Genomic DNA, 17,282 nt, shown 5'->3' with positions numbered 1-17,282 from the left:
CTCTTCTTTATTTTACAGGACCTAGAAATGAATGGGAAGTAGTCCTTGGGGAAGAAGCTTTCCCTTTGTCTCTTCTTCAGCCCTCTGTCCCCAACTTGGGTTACTTAGATCCCATTGAAGCAACCAGGTGAGAAGAGTGACCTAATTGTTCATACTACTTAGATGAGCTAGGAGTCACCAAGTACAAGCCTTCAGGCAATATGGAAGACCACCAGTCTTACTATCTGCTCAGTTACTTCTAGACCCTTAGACACTGTTATCTGATCTGTTATGCCCCCACCCTAATGGTCATTCACTTCAAAGGCTTCAGACTTCTGGGTCTTTCCATTGCCCTACTGCTGATTTTAAGTATTGTCTTCCCCAAATGGGAGTGATATAAGCTTCTGGAGAGAAGAAATTGTCTTGTATTTTTTTCTTTGTATTCCCAGAATTTAGCAAGTATTGGACACATAGTAAATGTTTAATAAGTACTTTTTCATTCATTCATTTTTTTTAGCCCTCTCATCATTTTAGAGATGAGGCTACTGAGGCCCAGAGAGGTCAAGGGACTTAACTGAATTCACACAGATTCATTAGTATCATTAGTATCAGAGCCAAGATTTGAACCCAGGTCTTCTGATTTCAAATCTAGTGTTTGTTCTGCTGCACCAAAGCAGCCTTTTGTGGAAAAAAGGAAAGCATCTTTCAGTTGTGACTGAAATAAAAAGACACAGAGTTGGAGGAGAGCAGAAATACCTTTTTTTTTTTTTCTCATAGTCTGCCCTCAAGGGAGAGCCTGGATTTTCCTGACCCTAAAAACTTCCTAGCCAAGGCAACTACATCATTCTGCCTAAACCAGTGGGTCTCAGCTTCTCTGGGTCCTCCTGACCTGCAGCATTGGGAGGGAGAAGTTACACGGGAAGAGATGAGATGGAGCCCTGGTTTTCCTTACTTACTTTCTGCCTCTGGAAAACATGTGTGAGGGGAGCCACCTGACAGTCTTTGTGAGCCCCAAAGACCTTGCACATGGAGCAGGTGGGCACTTCACAATTCAGGCAGTAAATGTTGATGCGTTCATCTTCATGCTCTTCACACATCGGCTGATCTGACTTTCTTTCTGGCCTGTGAAAGAAACATTCAGGATAAATATGCTCTCAATTTCCAGTTTTCCAGGGGTAGACTGGGGTGCTGCAGATAGTCCAGCCACCTGTCCCTGTATCCCCTAGACTTGTCTAATAATAGCAATCAGTATAGTACCTACTATGTGCCAAATGCTTTATGAATATTTTCTCATTTGATCGTCACAGTAGATGCTAAGATTATCCCCATTATGCAACTGAGGAAACTAGAGACAAAGTAACTTGTCCAAGGTCACAGTTAGCAAGTGTCTGAAGTAGGACTTGAACTCAGACCTTCCTGATTCCAGGAGTTCAGGAATATTCTAGAGACCCTTTTATACTTTCAGAATACTCCCCCACAGGCCCTTCCCCAGGTGTCCACTGATTTCCTTCCAGAATTACTTTCCCTATTGTGATCAATGCACTCAGATAAGTCAACAGATCAATAAAGATTTACTAAGTTCCTACTATGTGCAGGCCCTGTGCTAACTGCTGAGGATACAAGAAGAGGCAATAGACCCTGGTCTCCAGGAGCTTGTGGATCTAATGAGGGAGACAATAGGCATATACACAAAAAGTCATATACGGGATAAGTAGGAAATCATTCATAGAGGGAATGTACTAAAGTTAAGAGGGGTTGGTTGGCCAAGTCAGTGCTGCGAGATTTGATTCCATGTCTCTTAAGTAGAAGATATCTTTTTTTCTCTCATTTCTTCCTCCCCACGAACAAAAAAAAAAGAAAAGAAAATCCTCATAAGCCATATGATTAAGTGAAACCAATTCCATTATTTCCCATATTCAAAAACATATGTCTCTTTCTGCACCCTGAATCCATCCTGTTTTGGGCAAGAGGTAGGGAGCCTACTTCCTCTTCAGTCCTCTGGAATCATGGTTGGTTATTACAATTAATTAAAATGGAACACTTCCCTATCCCCAGTCTCTTGTCCCTTGAAACACCTTCACCCTTCTCTCTTCTCAGGCAATTATTAGTTGTGACCTTAGGTTTACTTATCTTGACTTTAGCTTCTTTAGCAGTAAAGAGAGAATAACAACACGTACCTCACAGGGATGCTGTGAGGATTAAATGAGATAATCTATGGTCTTATGTAAAGCTCTTAGAAACCTTCAAGTGCCATATTAATGCTGGTTAATGCCATTATTGTTGCGATTATTTCATTACAATCCTCAGATCTCAGTTTAGCCAACAGTTTGAGAGACAATGGTTTTCCCAAGGTTGCTGGCAGGCAGATATCTCTGATGACTAAAGTCCTACTGTGTATCAAGGTACAATGACCTTGGGCTTCCAAGCTCGTGATAACAGAATACAAATTCCACAATCTGGAAAGGCTGGAAGGAAGGGCCTAGTGATGACTTGTGCGTCTCTTATCTGATGACTAGTCCAGCTGAATCTGGAGAGGTTCATCACCACAAGGTCGGCTATCAGGGTTTTTGTGCAGAAAAACTCATAAAGCCCATCTAGTAAAGAACAAAGGGCTATGGAGGGAGTATTGCTACAGGTAAAATCATGGGTCTTTGGGTAGGAGGGAATAAGCATTTATTAAGCACTTCTTACATTCGAAGCAGTATGCTAAGGGCTTTACAAATATTATCTTATTTGATCTTCACAACAACCCTGGGATTTAGGTGCTAATATTAGCCCCACAATGTAAAGTTGAGGAAACTAAGACAGACAGAGGTTAAGTGACTTTCCCAGGGTCACACAGATAAGTAAGAATCTGAGGCTGGATTTGAACTCTGGTCTTCCCGACTCCAGTTCCAGCACTCTACCCAAAGTGCCTTCTAGCTGCCTCATGGCTCTTCAGAAATATCAGAGTGAGATGGCAGGTAATGAATTCTACCCTCCTGGATTTCTCCTCTCCTCTCTTCTCCTGTCTCTCCTCTCTTCTATTCTCTTCTCCCTGCTTTTTCTTCTCTTTTCCTCTCCTGTCTTCTCTTCTTGCCTCTATTTTCTTCTTTTCTCTCCTCTCTTCTCTACTTTTCTCTTTTCCTCTCCTCTCTTCTTCTTTCTCATCTCCTTTATTTTCTTCTCACCTCTCCTCTCTTCTTCTCTACTTTCCTCTCTTCTCTCCTCTCCTCTTTTGCTCTCCTCCCTTCTCTCTCCTCTCTTTTCTCTCCTCTCATCTTTTCTATTCTCTTCTCTCCTCTCTTCTCCTTTCCTCTCTTTTCTCTCCTCTCTTCTATTCTCTTCTCTCTTCTTCTCTACTTTTCTCTTCTCCTTTCCTTTTCTTTTTAAGTGGATCCATAATTCCATTAGTCTAAGGAGCTCCTGTGAAGAAGTCTTTCTACCCATGCAGAAGGGCAACTGCTCTGTGACTTACAGTTTTAGGAAGTTGCCTAGGAGTGCTGAGAAGTCTTTGAGTCTCATTTTTCCCATCTATAAAATGAGGGTACTACCTACTTCTCAGATGATGTTGTGAGACTCAAATAGCTAGGGTTTACAACCACAGAGTTTCATATGAAGAAAAATTATTATTATTATGGTTTGTGATTGTTCAGTCATGTCCAACTCTTTATGACTCTGTATGAGATTTTCTCAGCAAAGATAATGGAGTGGTTTGTCATTTCTTCTCCACTGGATTAAGGCAAACAGTGGTGAAGTGACTTGCCCAGGGTCACACAGCTAAGTGGTATCTAAGTCAGGATTTGAACTCAAGTCTTCTTGATTCCAGGATAGAGATTCTATCTTTTGAGCCACCTAGCTGCCCTATTTTTATTTTTATTGTTGTGGTTACTGATTGCTATATGAAGTTACAGGAATATAACTACATGTGCCTAAAAAATTTATAATTTCCTGATTAGATCTTTGTCATACACTTATAAACCAAAGGGTCAAAAAAGGAGTTCCCCAAGGTAGAGGACAAGCATGACACTTTCTATGAGGTGCCTTTATTTGTCATTCAAAACAGTCCATCTACTGGCTGTGCAAGGACAAAGGCAGAGGTGGTAAGAAGGACATTAAGGCACATCCCAAAGGCTCTATTTATAAGAATGGAACTACCTATACGTAACCTTAAAATTTAACCCAGGAGAGATGGGCAAGTTCTCCTGTTAGACGACAGCATAAAGCAGCATATTCTTATCTCTATCCACCCCCTAATCCTCCCTTCTCCCTTCCCCACAAAATAACTGTCAAAGGTGGAGGGAAATGATTAAAACAGGAGAAAGGCCAAATAATTGAGGTAATGCCACTGTGAGCAAATGGTCGTTTACTTGGAGCATTTACTTGGAAGGTCCCAGGTAGCTAGGTGTCTCAGTGGATAGAGGGCTGGGTTGTCATGTCCTTCGGGTTCTCAAAGAGGACTGTGACATCAGGAAGGTGATGCCATGGCATGCAAGTGAACTGGATTGAAGTGAGTCACCAGCCTCACTTTTTCCTCTGGAGCCATCTGGGTCCAGTGGCAAGATATAGATCAGTGGCAAGAGAAGACTCTGGATGCCGTGGGAGACCCTGGCCTTTCTAAGGTGAGGTGAGGTCCCTGGTACACAGTAGGTGATTAATAAATGTTTATTGACCTACTGACCACAGTTTCAAGGTTATAATTAATGCCTACTTAACTATTAATATTCTTGCCACCACCACTACCCACAGTTGTACCCAAGCCATATTATCTAAGAATGATATTGAGCAAATAATTTTGCCCAGAGTCTTTAAAGTTACTTAATGCTCAGGTCCTGCATCTGGTTATGTGACCCCTGGGTGAGTCACTTAATCCCTTAATGCCTGGGGTTACTTTCCTACCAACAAGTTCCATTGAAAACATTGATCCCTTTTGAAAGGCCTGTGATTTCACTGGAGGAGAGAACTCTAGAGATGAAGCTTCTTTTACCAATGTAGATCTACAACTGTCCTAAAACTCAGTTACTTGTCCAGGATCACATATAAGTAATAAGTAAGATTAAGTAAGAATTTAATAAATGCTCGTTAATAAATAGCTCATTAATAAATAAGCTAAGTAATAATAACAACTTGTGCTGATGGTTTACAAAGTACTTCTTTTGCAATGAACCAGTTAATGCTAGTATTATTATACCTATTTTAAAAATAAGGAAACTGAGGAGTGGTATATAGTTAGCATTCATACTGAGAAACCTAAGCATGGCCTGTCATTCTGTTTCTTTATACATACATATATTCCTATATACAAAAGCATTTTATATGTATATACATATATGTGTGTATGGCATATACATGTAAGTTTATGTATTTATTTATATACTGTATGTGTATTTCAATGGAAAATTCACCGGATCATGGCTTTGACACTTATGGGCAGTGTGACCTTGGGCATGTCACTTAAGTTCTCTGGGGTTCAGTTTCCTCATTTGTAAAATGAAGGAAGTAGAGTGGATGATCTCTGTGGTCCCTTCTACATCTGCACATTTGAAGATGGAAAGAGGAAATGATGTGAAAGTGTCCCTTCTTTACAACTTTTTTAAGGTTTAATAATGGCACTTCTTTCTGTTTGTTTAAAATCTTAAGAGGTGAGGGTTTATGACACTTTTTAATTCAATTCCATCAACATTAATTATATGCTTCCTTTGTGGCATGCCCTGTCCTCAGAACACAGGACATTAAGATGAAAACGGAAATTTCCTGAACTGAAGGACTTTACAATTTTTTAGTATTCTCCTCCAAAACAGATTATCATTAATAAGTCAATTCTTTCTCAGGCAACACAACAGCATCAATGTCAAGCTATGCAGATGACATAAAGCTTGGTGAGGTAGCTAACACATGGGATGACAGAGTCTAGACACAAAATGAGTGAAGGTAACAATGTAGAGAAATGAGCACAGTCAAATAGGATGGAATTTCAGAGGTATACACCAAGTTCTACACTTGGGTTCCAAAAGTCAATTCCAAAAAATAGAGTATGGGGGAGCTATAGCAGGCAAAAGATCCTGAGAACAAAGATCTTGGTTCCTTAGATGACTACAAATTCAGTGAGGCAACTCCCTTCCCTCTCCCCTGCCCCCTCCAGAAAATCTAATGATCTACTAGGCTGCACAGAGAGGTATAATGTCCTGAATGAGACAGGTAAGAGTTCTGCTATACTTTACCCCAGTGGTCTGCCCCATCTACAATACCATCTTCACTTCTTGGCACTACACTGTAGGAATGATATAAACAAGCTGACATATCCAAAAGAGGGTGAGAGGCCTGGAGAATAGGGCATACAATGAAGGGCTGAAGGAACTGGGGGCTTAACCTGGAAAAGATGTGGATAATAACAGCAGCTACCTCCTAGGTTTGTTGTGAGATAATAACTGTAAAGTATTTACCATTGTACCTGACATGTGCTAAGTGTCATATAAATGTTCACTATTATCATTATTAGTATTACTTAATAAATGTTTCCTTCCTTCCTTCCTTCCTTCCTTCCTTCCTTCCTTCCTTCCTTCCTTTCCTCTAAAAGGCTGAATGTCCAAAATATTTATACCAGCTCTTTTCTGGTGACAGAATTGGAAATTATGTTCTGAAGTTCAAAATCTTATGCAAGTGAATGTTGAAAACTAAAAATAAATAAATGGAAATTTAAAAAATTTTATCTTTGTGTGCATCTATCATTTTGATTTATTTTAAAAAATGATTTATTTATTTTTAGTTTTCAACATTCACTTCTGCAAGTTTTAAATTTTCTCTACCTCCCACCCCTCCTCCTCTCTCCAAAAAGGCTACATCAACTGATGCAAAGTGAAATGAGTAGAATCAAGAAAACATTGTATACAGTAACAGCAATATTTAAGATGATCATCTGTGAATGACTTAGCTAGGACCTATGATGAAAAATGCTATCCATCTCCAGAGGGAAAAATCGATGGAGTCTGAATACAGATTGAAATATACTTTTTTTACTTTGTTCTTCTTGGGTTTTTTTTTCTATGTCTTCTTTTGCAATATCATTAATATGGAAACGTGTTTTCCATAACTATACATGAATAACTTAGATCAAATTGCTTGCCTTCTCAATGAGGGTGGACAAGGAGGGAGAGAGGGAATTTGGAACTCAAAATCTTAAAATAAAACCTAAATGTTAAAAATTATTTTTACATGTAACTGGGGAAAAATAAAAAAAAAATTTAAAATAAACAAAAGACTGGATGGCCACCTGTTGGATAGGTTGTAGCATGAATTTTCATTCAAGTAAGGATTGAACTAGATGGTCTCTGAAATACTTTCAGAGAACTAACTGAGATTCTCTATGTTCACTAGCCTCCTTTATTCTCTTAGGAGCAGTACACACTCTCACTGGACAAGACTAATATGGAAAAATATTTTTAAGTATTAAAAAGGGAGTATTCTCTTGTGACTCCTTTATCAGATGATAATCCTTTCTCAAGGTTAATGCCTCATCAATGTTAAGGGGATCTTTGTTATGATGTTGATAATGTCTCCTGAAAAATGTTCCAATATAACTGGTCACTTTAAGAGCACTTTAAGGATCAACTGATTAAGACATAAGCAGTCACATTCTGAGTCATGCCCTAGTACCTGGCCTTTAAAAATTAGTCTAGAGGGCTAAGGAGAGAGGTATGGAGAGAACTCAGATGGCTAGAGAGAAGCTGATCAAAGACCCACAGATTCCTTTTCCCTTAATGAGAAGTCCTTCTAGGGAACTATGTAGTCAAAAGAAAGTAGGGAACCACATAGCCCTAAACATGGCAGCAAATAGAGGCAGTAATGAAGTGGTGAGGGGTTTGAAATAAGAGCCACCAGCAGGAGATGGTCAAGAATAGAGCAATAGAGGACTTCCTGGATTAACAGGAATTCTGGGACCAAGCCTCCTGGACAAAGAGGAGAAGATGCTAGACAATACATCGCTCCTGGGCCAGACTTCATAGAAATAAAAGAGTTTCTGGAAAACACCAAGTTGTTGGACCAAGCAAAGGAGTGTTCATATCAAGCAGGAGACGGAACTAGGGAGCAGCAAGGACAAGAGCTACAATGTGGAGAATCAAGCTTGGACTTTTCCCTTTACAGGTACTGAAAATTATGTGGACACTGGGGATCCAGGGGGATCTTTTAACAATGAACAATTCCAAGTGCTTTCTTCTTGTGGGAGAGCCTCAATCCTAGGATAGTCTTATGAGACTGGAGAAGGTCTAGCTTTCTGGGCTAGTTCACTGGAGAGGACAGATCATGGGCTTGGGTTTGACTCCATTCTGTTTTGTGATTCTTTGGTCAGATTAAACAATGCCTATTCTACAGTCAATGCCAGGGGTGGGGAATCTGAGGCGTCGAGACCACGTGTGACCCGCTAGGTTCTCAAGTGCAGCTCTTTGACTGAATCCAAACTTGACAGAACTTGGATTCAGTTAAGAGGCCACACCCAAGGACCTAGAAGGCCATATGTGGCCTCAAGGCCACAGGTTCCGCACCCCTAGTCAATGCTTGGTTAGCTTTTGTGCTTGTATAGTAACTAGTACCTGAACACAAGACAAATCCTGATTTTCCAAGGGCCAATCATTGTTGAGGACAACACAAGACCAACAGAGATTTCTTTGTGAGACTCTGAATGTTGATCTTGGTCCATGCAAGCCCAAAATTTCAGTCTATGCCATGAATTATATGTAAAGTATTTAGTCTATGTTCCATATTTTTGAGTTAGTAAGGCAGAGGCCTGTATCCTGTCGTTAAGCCTCCACAGAGTGTTGTTGTCGTTCAGTTATCTCGGGTCCATGTGACCATGGATTTTGTTCATGGGGTTTTCTTGACAAAGATCCTGGAGTGGTTTGCCATCTGCTTCTCTAGCATGTCCTCATTTTATGGATGCGGAACTAATTATTTACCCCAAGGTCACATAGCTAATAAGTATGTGAGATCAGATATGAACTCAGGTCTCCCTGACTCCAGGCCCAGTGTTCTACCCACTGCACCACCTAGCTGCACACCCATAGAGTAAATAGTCGTGGGATAAAAAAGAATGATGCACGGGACTGTTACCTGGTTGACTCCTGCTTGTATATGTCAATGATGTTTTCCACCAGCAAGTTCCTCTGAAGTCCATACACACCATGTCTGTCCAGAACCACTTCATGCCTGCAGGAGGGGCACCTGAATCGACCCCCTGATGCTACTGTAGTACCCCCTCTCGTTGGCAAGTATGGATTTGAGGCCTGTTCTTGCCCAACAGAAAAAAACAATTCAATAATAACACAGATAACTTTTCCCCGACATCGCAAGTCTAAATTTCTACTTTACAAATTGCTCAAATAATCTCAACTTAAAGTTCTAATACATGACATTCCCCCAGGGCTCCTCTCATATGTAAAACAGCCACAGTTAATCCAACCTATGGAATTATTCCTGGCATCAAAGATTTCCTCCCCACTACACCCTAAGGAAGTGGTTTTATATTCAAATGATGTGTAAATTTATATCATTAACCCATTCTCATTACTACCTAAATCTTTGTTTCTCTTCACAAAGACTTGGTAATCTAGTTACAGATCTCAAGTGAAAAAGCATTTATTAGGTGCTTACTATGTGTCAGGGACCATAGGACAAAAAGACAAAGAGAGGTGTTACATGATTTGGGAGGGGGCGGGGCTAGAAGCAGGCCGGAGAACTTGGGCTCCCTACCCTGAGATATTCATGTCTAAAAATCCCAAAGGGGAACTCAACTTTACCCTAAGCAAACATAAAACCTTTATACAAAAACAGCTCAAGGTACTTGGGTAACCCTCCTGAATAGTGCTCTACAGTGATAGATAATTCATTTAAAACACTGAAAGATGGATTTATTTCCCTCCTCTCTAAGTGCCGGTTCTTGGTTTTTGAAATAATACTCTATCACAGGACATGGTAGAGGGGGTTAGGAAGCAGAAGACACAAATAACAAAGACATACAAATTCACTCTCCTGGCCCCAGAGCAAATTCAGCCCTGTGAAATCGCCCAGCAGGACCTCACCTCCATAGGAAGCACTTGCTTCCCCGTTACTTCTACCCCTCATGCCCTCCTCCTTGAAGAAGCAAACAAACCTACCTGGAAAATGTCACTGGCACACTTTCTACACAGGTTGTGCTGACATGGAAGAATCACCACAGGTTTCGTGAACATCTCCAAACAGATGGGACAGATAAGCTGCTTCTCCAGGGTGTCCATCGTCTGCTGTTCCTTGGAAAAAGACTTGTAATTTAGAGATGTACTCATCTCCTCTCTGGCCCTGGGGCGTGTGGTGTCAGTGAAAGGGTGATCCAGATGGATGGAGGGGTAAATCTAAGGGCCCGTTTCCTTGAAAGAATTCCAAGGGTGGTGTGCTCAAGTGTCCTTTAGGTTTCTTTGGCTAGAGGACATTGTTTCAAGCCAAGCTGGTTCAGAGTGGGGGCTGAGGCTGTTTTTAGCAGCCGCTCATCACATGGTGTCAGGCCGGCTTGTCCATATATGCCAGTGACAGGGGATGGATTCAGACAGGTGATGGATCACAGAGACCAACATTCCTGGCCTGCTGAAGAAAGGAGGAGGTGGGAAGGAGAGTGACGGATCTGAAGAGAAGGGAAAGAGAAGCTGACAGTTGTCTCTAACAAAAGCAAGTGTGAGCCACTGCCTAGTAACAGAGTGAGTGGTCAGTAACTACTTACTTAATGACTGAATCATTGACCTTCCTGGCATAACCCAGGGCACATAAACACAGTTTATTTAGTGTGTCCCTCTTTCCAAAGTAAAGTAGGAGAGCCGTCAAATGGTGCACAACAATGCTTTCTTCTGAGGGAGGACAATCTCTTAACAAGAAAAATAGAAGACTCATTCTAGTACCATAATTTTGGTCATCTAAGAGGGTCTGCTTTATTACAGATGCTTACACTTGCTATCGTCCTTGGCTTTCAAGTGATTATCTCAGAAAAGATGGCAACCCATCAAAAATCTCTATTAAGTAAAAGATCTCCAAGCCCTAGTTATAGGCCACTTATTTTTTAAATATTCAAGATGACAAAACAGCAATAAAAAACAAAAGCAAAAAAAACCCAAACCAGGTCCTAGATGGTCCCTTGGAACTTGCTGTCATGGGGTTTGAGGTTGGTGGTAAGTTTCCAACTGGCATGCATGTAAGCTAAGGAGAAGGTTATTTTCTCCTTGCTGTACAGCTGGCAAGAGGTTTTGATGTTATTGGTCAGTAATAATGGGAGTACAGTTCTCCTAAATTGAATGTAACCCAAATATATCTCAGCTCCCAGCCCTCCCTGTGTTGATAGCTGTTTCTGAGACACATACAACCCTTTGAACTAGACATTTCTTTCAGGGTTATTTTTAAAATGACTGTTTCCCAGATTACTTCTGACATGCAATGTCTACTCTCAGGTCAAAGCCATCTGTGCTGGTATTTGCTAGCATTTTGCAAAACAATTGTATAACCAGTAAATATTTGAGTTAAAAACTTCAAATTCAGAACCACCCATGAGAGGGAAAGAAAAAAAAAAGTTTGTGTCTGTGGATAACAGTGTCCAGTTTATCACTGCCTTTCTTCTCAGTTCTAAAAATAAAATGCACCATAGGAATTTATTGGGAGGTGCATTTACTAAAATAAGCCTGTATTCACTTAATAACTGATAACCTAGGAGGGCCAATGGCCTTTCCTTTATCCTTATTTGTTGATTTAAGGCTACTAACGTTGAAGTTAAAATCTAATATATATTGACTATAAGAAGTGGCCTCTGGAAATTTCTGTCATTGTTTTCACACCTATGCTGTAGCACAGTTATGGTCTAGTTATAGGGACAATTGTTTTAATTATCCAACTAAGGCAGTTAATGAACCACATTCATTCTATTTGGTGTGCAATGCCAAAGATGACATGTTAGATACCCTCCAGAAAAGATGTAGTCTTTATCTTCCAAGAGCTGGCAACCAGTGCAAAATAATTCAAATGAACAATATGCTACATGTAGCACAGCCATCCATCCACCCATCCATTCACTCAACAAGCACTTATCAAAAGCCTTTTCTGTGCCAGGCACTATACTTGGTATTGCAGCTGAGAGAAGATGAACATGACAATTTACCTTCAAGGAGCTTATATTCTACTGAGGAAACAACACATATAATTTAACAAACAACTCTCTCTCTTTCTCTCCCCCCCCCCTCTCTTTTCTCTCTCTCTGTCTCTTTCTCTCTCTGTCTCTCTCTCCATATGGAGAGAGAAAGTGAAAGAGTTGTTTGTTATATGGTGTACACGCACACAATGTGCAAACAGAGTTCTAATTGAAAACATTTAGGCATTCATTATTTCTTCAATATTAAGCACTTACAATGTACCAAGCACAATGGTAGTATTACAATGGATACGAGTTTGCCCTTATTAAGGCTATCATTCTCACAACCCTGATACTTCCCCTTAGTGAAAAAGGAGCACAGATTTAGAGCTGCAAGGAACCTTAGAGGCCATAAGATTCAACTCTACCTCCCAACCCTCAATACCTTTTACAGATGAGGAAATTGAGGCACAGAGCAGTTGAATGACTTGCCCAGGACCACATAACTAGTAAGTGAAGAGGAAGGCTCTATCCTTTACGGAAGGTCTCTAACATGCTGTCTTTGGCACTGCATCTCCAACATAATGAATATGGCTGATTAACTGCCTTAGTTGGGTAATTTAAAGAATTGTTCAAATAACTAGACCATTACTTCGCTTCAGCATAAGTGTTAAGAGGACTGATGGAAATTTCCAAATGCCACTTTGGAGGCTCAAGGCTCAAGTGTCTCTGTCAGGATTTGAATCCAGGTCCTTCTTGACTCTAAGCCCAAAGCTCCAAAAACTAAACAAAGAAAAGAAAAAAGGAAAAAAAAAACTCCCATCCTTAACAAATCCAGGAGCTACATTGTGGCATTTCTTTAATTAAACAATTTGCAAAACTCTGGCCAAAAACTTTCTTTCATTTGAAAACTGCTCTATCTGCAAATTTATTGTTAATAATGTCTACTTCTACCCTATAACTAGACCATAACTGTGCTACAGCATAGGTGTGAAAACAATGACAGAAATTTCCAGAGGCCACTTCCTATAGTCAATATAAATGAGTAGATTTTAACTTCAATGCTAGTACTAAAAAGACCCCTGGGAAACTTACTATTTACATATTCCTTTAAATATTTCTTGGGCTGATCCATGTGCCAAAAATAAATAATAGCTGACCCAAGAAAAGACATACTCTGAAATGGTTGGAGCCTTCTTAACTTTAAACCAAAATCTGAGTTGAATTTGACTAAATCAAATTCTATTTCGGAGTTGAAAAAAAAAAGAAAGAAATCTATAAAGCCCAGACACAATTATTCATATTGCTGGAGTCTCCCCACTTATTCTCTTTTTCACATGTAACAGCAGGAGCTGGAGGGAACCTGAGTTTAACTCCTTGCACTGGGGTCCTGCTCTGTTGTTGCCATATTGTGGAATGAATGAGCCTAGATTCTTGAAGGCTATTATGAATGGAACACAAGCTGGGAAGACTTTCAGTGTGGGACTGGTAATAGAGTGACTACACGTTTGAGAACCATCCCAGCAAAGTGCAGCAAGGCATGTCTCCAGAAGTGTGACCCCACCTTAATGACCTTTTCAGCCACAGCTACCTATGAAGTTATCTCCTAAAGTAGAATGGAGGTTGTCATGTGCTACCAGCAGAATTGTAATCTTTTTTTTTTTTTAAAGCAATCTGGGTTAAGGAACTTGCTCAAGGTTACATGGCTAAGTGTTTCTGGGTGGGTGCTAAGTGTCTGAGCCTGGGATTCGATCTCCAGGTCATCCCAACACTGGAGCCGGTGCTCTTACTCACTGCGCTACCTGGCCGCCCCTAGAGTTGTAATCTTGAAACATTTGAAAATATTTGAATAAGTTTGCTTATTTAGGGCAGCTGGAGGCATAGTAGATAAGAGCAGAGAAGTAGGAGTCAGTAGGGACCAGAAGTTAAATCCTGCTTTAGAGAGCTTACAATCTATGTGACCCTTGGCAAGTCACTTGGAATCTCATGGTCTCAGTTTCTTTATCTGTAAAATGGGAATAATAATAACTGTGGGGTTATTATAGGGTTCAAATGAGCTTAGAAGTGCACTAAGTCTTTTCAGACACCCTGAACCTAAAGCACATTGCCAAATTTAAAGGTACTATGCAGTATATCAGCTATTATCATCAGGTTGACCAAAGGGTGATGTTTTTGTCCATAGCCATTCTCCAAAACTTTTTGCTAAGTTATAGAGAAGTTGGTTGCAACCTTTGTTGGTGGGGGGAGCGTCCACACAGATGAAAATTCCATATCCTTGAAATATTGAAATCTTTATTGCACATCCTGGTAACAGAGAGAGGCAGAAGGGGAAGTAGTTTGCTGCAAACACATTGACTTGAGAGCCAGAAGCCTGGGGGTTGAATCTGGGCTCAGCTCTTGGTATTAACCAAGAGTCACAACTCCAAAGGACTTGAGTGATACCCTATTTATTACAAGAGAAAGCAGCATGCATGCTGGGTCCCCTCTTGTACAGAGTGCAAAGGAGGTCCCTTCACACTGGCTACCTTGGGCAAATCATGTAACTCTGTGTACCTTAGTTTACTCATCTGTAAAATGAAAGGGTCAGACCAGATCATCCTAAAGGTTCTTCTTCCAGCTCTAAATCTACAATCCTATAAAATGCCAGGCTGAGTTATTTACTCTCTCTCTAAAATGATGTTTCATAGAATGTTAGGGCAATAGAAAAATTCAGAAGTCCAATGAACTCCAAATTTTTTGCAAATCAGCTTTCATTTATGTGTCTTCAATTGTTTTTCATCTGTGTCTGATTCTTTGTGACCCCATTTGGGGTTTTCTTTGCAATATATTGGAGCAGTTTGCTATTTCCTCTTCTAGTTGGGGAGGATAGGGAAACTGAGGTAAAGAAGGTTAAGTAACTTGCCCAGGGTCACACAGCTAGTAAGTGTCTGAAGCCAGATTTCAGCTCAGAAAGACTCATCTTCCTGACTCCAGGTTTAGCACACTGCCACTTAGCTGCCCCTATTGTTTACTGATTGCCTACCATGTGCCATGAAAGGTGCTAAACCCTAGGTATATAGCAAAAAAAAAAAGGCAAAAGACAGTCCTGGCTTTTAAGGAGCTTTCAAGTATAATGGGAGAGATAATACGAAAACAACTATTGGGCAATCAAGATATTTACAGGATAAACTGGAGATAATTAACCAAGGAAAGGGACTAGCATTAAGAAGGTCTGGGAAAGGCTTTTGCAGAAGGTGGGATTTTAGTTGGGACTTGTAGGAAGCCTGGGAAGCCAGGAAGCATGAATGAGGATGGCAAAAGTTCCAGGCTGTCAGTGGAAAAAAAATGAGCCAGTGTCCCCAATATATGCATTTTACTTACATACAAATTACATACTTCTGTTACTGTGCTAATAGTTATGCACACTGTGACACAATAAAAAATTTTAAATTGTACATTTAAAAATGATAATTTTGATAATATTTATGCATTAATTTGAATTTTAATTTTTTAACTATAAATTTTAAAAAACTAAGATAAACTGAAATAATAATAATATTTGATCCTAGTGTCAACAGGGTAATACCAGCATTTCCTGAACGGTGGCTACCAATGTTTATTTCCACAGTGTAAGAATATGACTTCCGTGGCTGTTTACAAGAGAATAGATTGGAAGTAGGGAGAAATTTGAGGCAGGGATACCAACTAGGAAGCTACCATAGTAATCCAGGTGAGCTGAGGACCTGAAGGAAAACAGTGGCTATTCCAGTAGAGAGAAGAGGGTGAATAGATGTTGCAGGGGTAAAAACACCAAAATCTGGCAACAATTGTGCATGTGAAATAGTGAGGGTGAGAAGCTAAAAACTACAAATCTAGGCGATTAGAAGGATGATGGTGCCCTAGGCAGAAAGCTTGGAAAAGAGGTGAGTTTGAGGAGAAATATAATGTAATAAATGCCATCTCCTCTGGTATATGGAGAGGAGAGAAGAAAAGCATGTTGCCATCTGCCTCCATGGAGTGAACCACAACTGTGAAATCGTAGGTCTCTGAAGCAGACATTTCTGAATACATATAAAAATACATACATGCACACACACCGTGACTGATTTATTGATTGATAGATATTACTTCCTTCAAATTATTCCCTTAAAAATCTTCCTCTGGGGCGGCTAGGTGTTGAAGTGAATAGAGCACCCACCCTGGGAGTCGGGAGGATCTGAGTTCAAATCCGACCTCAGACACTTAACACACACAAAAAAATTTCCGTGTGACCTTGGGCAAGTCACTTAACCCCAATTGCCCTCCAAAAAGCAAAAAAAAAAATCTTCTTCCTTTCCAGGCTCCCAGTTGCTGACATTTGTCCCAATCTTGACAACCACTTATGCTAGGAAATTTTTCAGAAAAATAACATCTTTTGGAAGTGGGGAGGGGAAGAGGAAAAGTGGTAAGGAGGCCAACTGAGGGCTACAGTAAGCTGTCCTTAACTAGTGGTGTGTGCATTTATCATGCATACTGAAAGGTATCCAGTAAAAGCTATCTATAGCAGCAGAGGTACCCGCCAAAGACTGTGATTCCCTCCTAAATGGCCAGCCTCTCAACTCAGTAAATGGAAATCTCTTCCCTTCCCTCCCCCCTCTCTTGGTTGACTGGCAGCTCTAATCCTGGCCTTGGGCAGCCAACTCTTGAAATAGCTATCCAGGGAAAGAGTGCAGGCAGCCCCCACTCATCACTACAGAGTAACAAGCCATAAACTTTTTTCACTGGCTTCAGGTCAACCTTTAGTCAGTCAGTCAGTGAGCAACAAATGAATAAATAGGTTTAGGGGCCTAAACCCAAAGGATTCCTTTTAGGAAAAAGATGGTTGGGCATTTATTCCAGACTCTTAAGCTAGGGTTTTAAGGCTTTCAGGGCCACCAGGAACTCTGCCATACCCTTCCTCACCTCATTCCTAACCAACCTTATTTTCCACTGTACCCCAGCACATATATTCTGCTCCAGTCACCATAGGGATGTTGTTGAGTCGTTTCAATCATGTCCCACTATTTGTGACCCCATTTGGGGTTTTCTAGGCAAAGATACTGGAGTGGTTTGCCATTTCCTTCTGTAGCCCATTTTATAGATGAGAAACTGAGGCAAACAGGGTTAAATGGCTTACCCAGGGTCACACAGGTAAATGACTGAAGCCAGATTTGAACTCAGGAAGATGAGTCTT

The 17,282-nt window shown here is 40.5% G+C and overlaps 1 protein-coding gene across 7 annotated transcripts in view; it reads right to left on the bottom strand.

Annotated features, from left to right (window-relative positions):
• The window catches only part of TRIM55 (tripartite motif containing 55), a 78,554-nt gene extending 67,948 nt beyond the window's left edge, over positions 1-10,606 (bottom strand). For 2 of the 7 annotated variants that reach the window (XM_069100037.1, XM_069100036.1), the window contains exons 1-3: positions 10,107-10,605; positions 9,064-9,236; positions 936-1,101 (exon numbers count right to left, since the gene is read on the bottom strand). In XM_069100037.1, the coding sequence (XP_068956138.1) occupies positions 936-1,101; positions 9,064-9,236; positions 10,107-10,274 (507 nt within the window). In that variant the 5' untranslated portion in view covers positions 10,275-10,605. Of the gene's footprint in view, positions 1-935; positions 1,102-9,063; positions 9,237-10,106 lie in introns of all 7 variants that reach the window. The other 5 variants (XM_069100035.1, XM_069100038.1, XM_069100039.1 and 2 more) reach the window with 5 other exon arrangements.
• Between the last annotated feature and the right edge of the window lie 6,676 nt (positions 10,607-17,282).

Source organism: Petaurus breviceps, unplaced genomic scaffold (assembly GCF_028583685.1).
Source record: "Petaurus breviceps papuanus isolate PSGF00001 unplaced genomic scaffold, PetGlider_PUasm1.0 38, whole genome shotgun sequence".
Taxonomy (NCBI): domain Eukaryota; kingdom Metazoa; phylum Chordata; class Mammalia; order Diprotodontia; family Petauridae; genus Petaurus; species Petaurus breviceps.
Note: the sequence above shows the minus strand (reverse complement) of the source record. Positions and strands in the feature narration are given on the sequence as shown.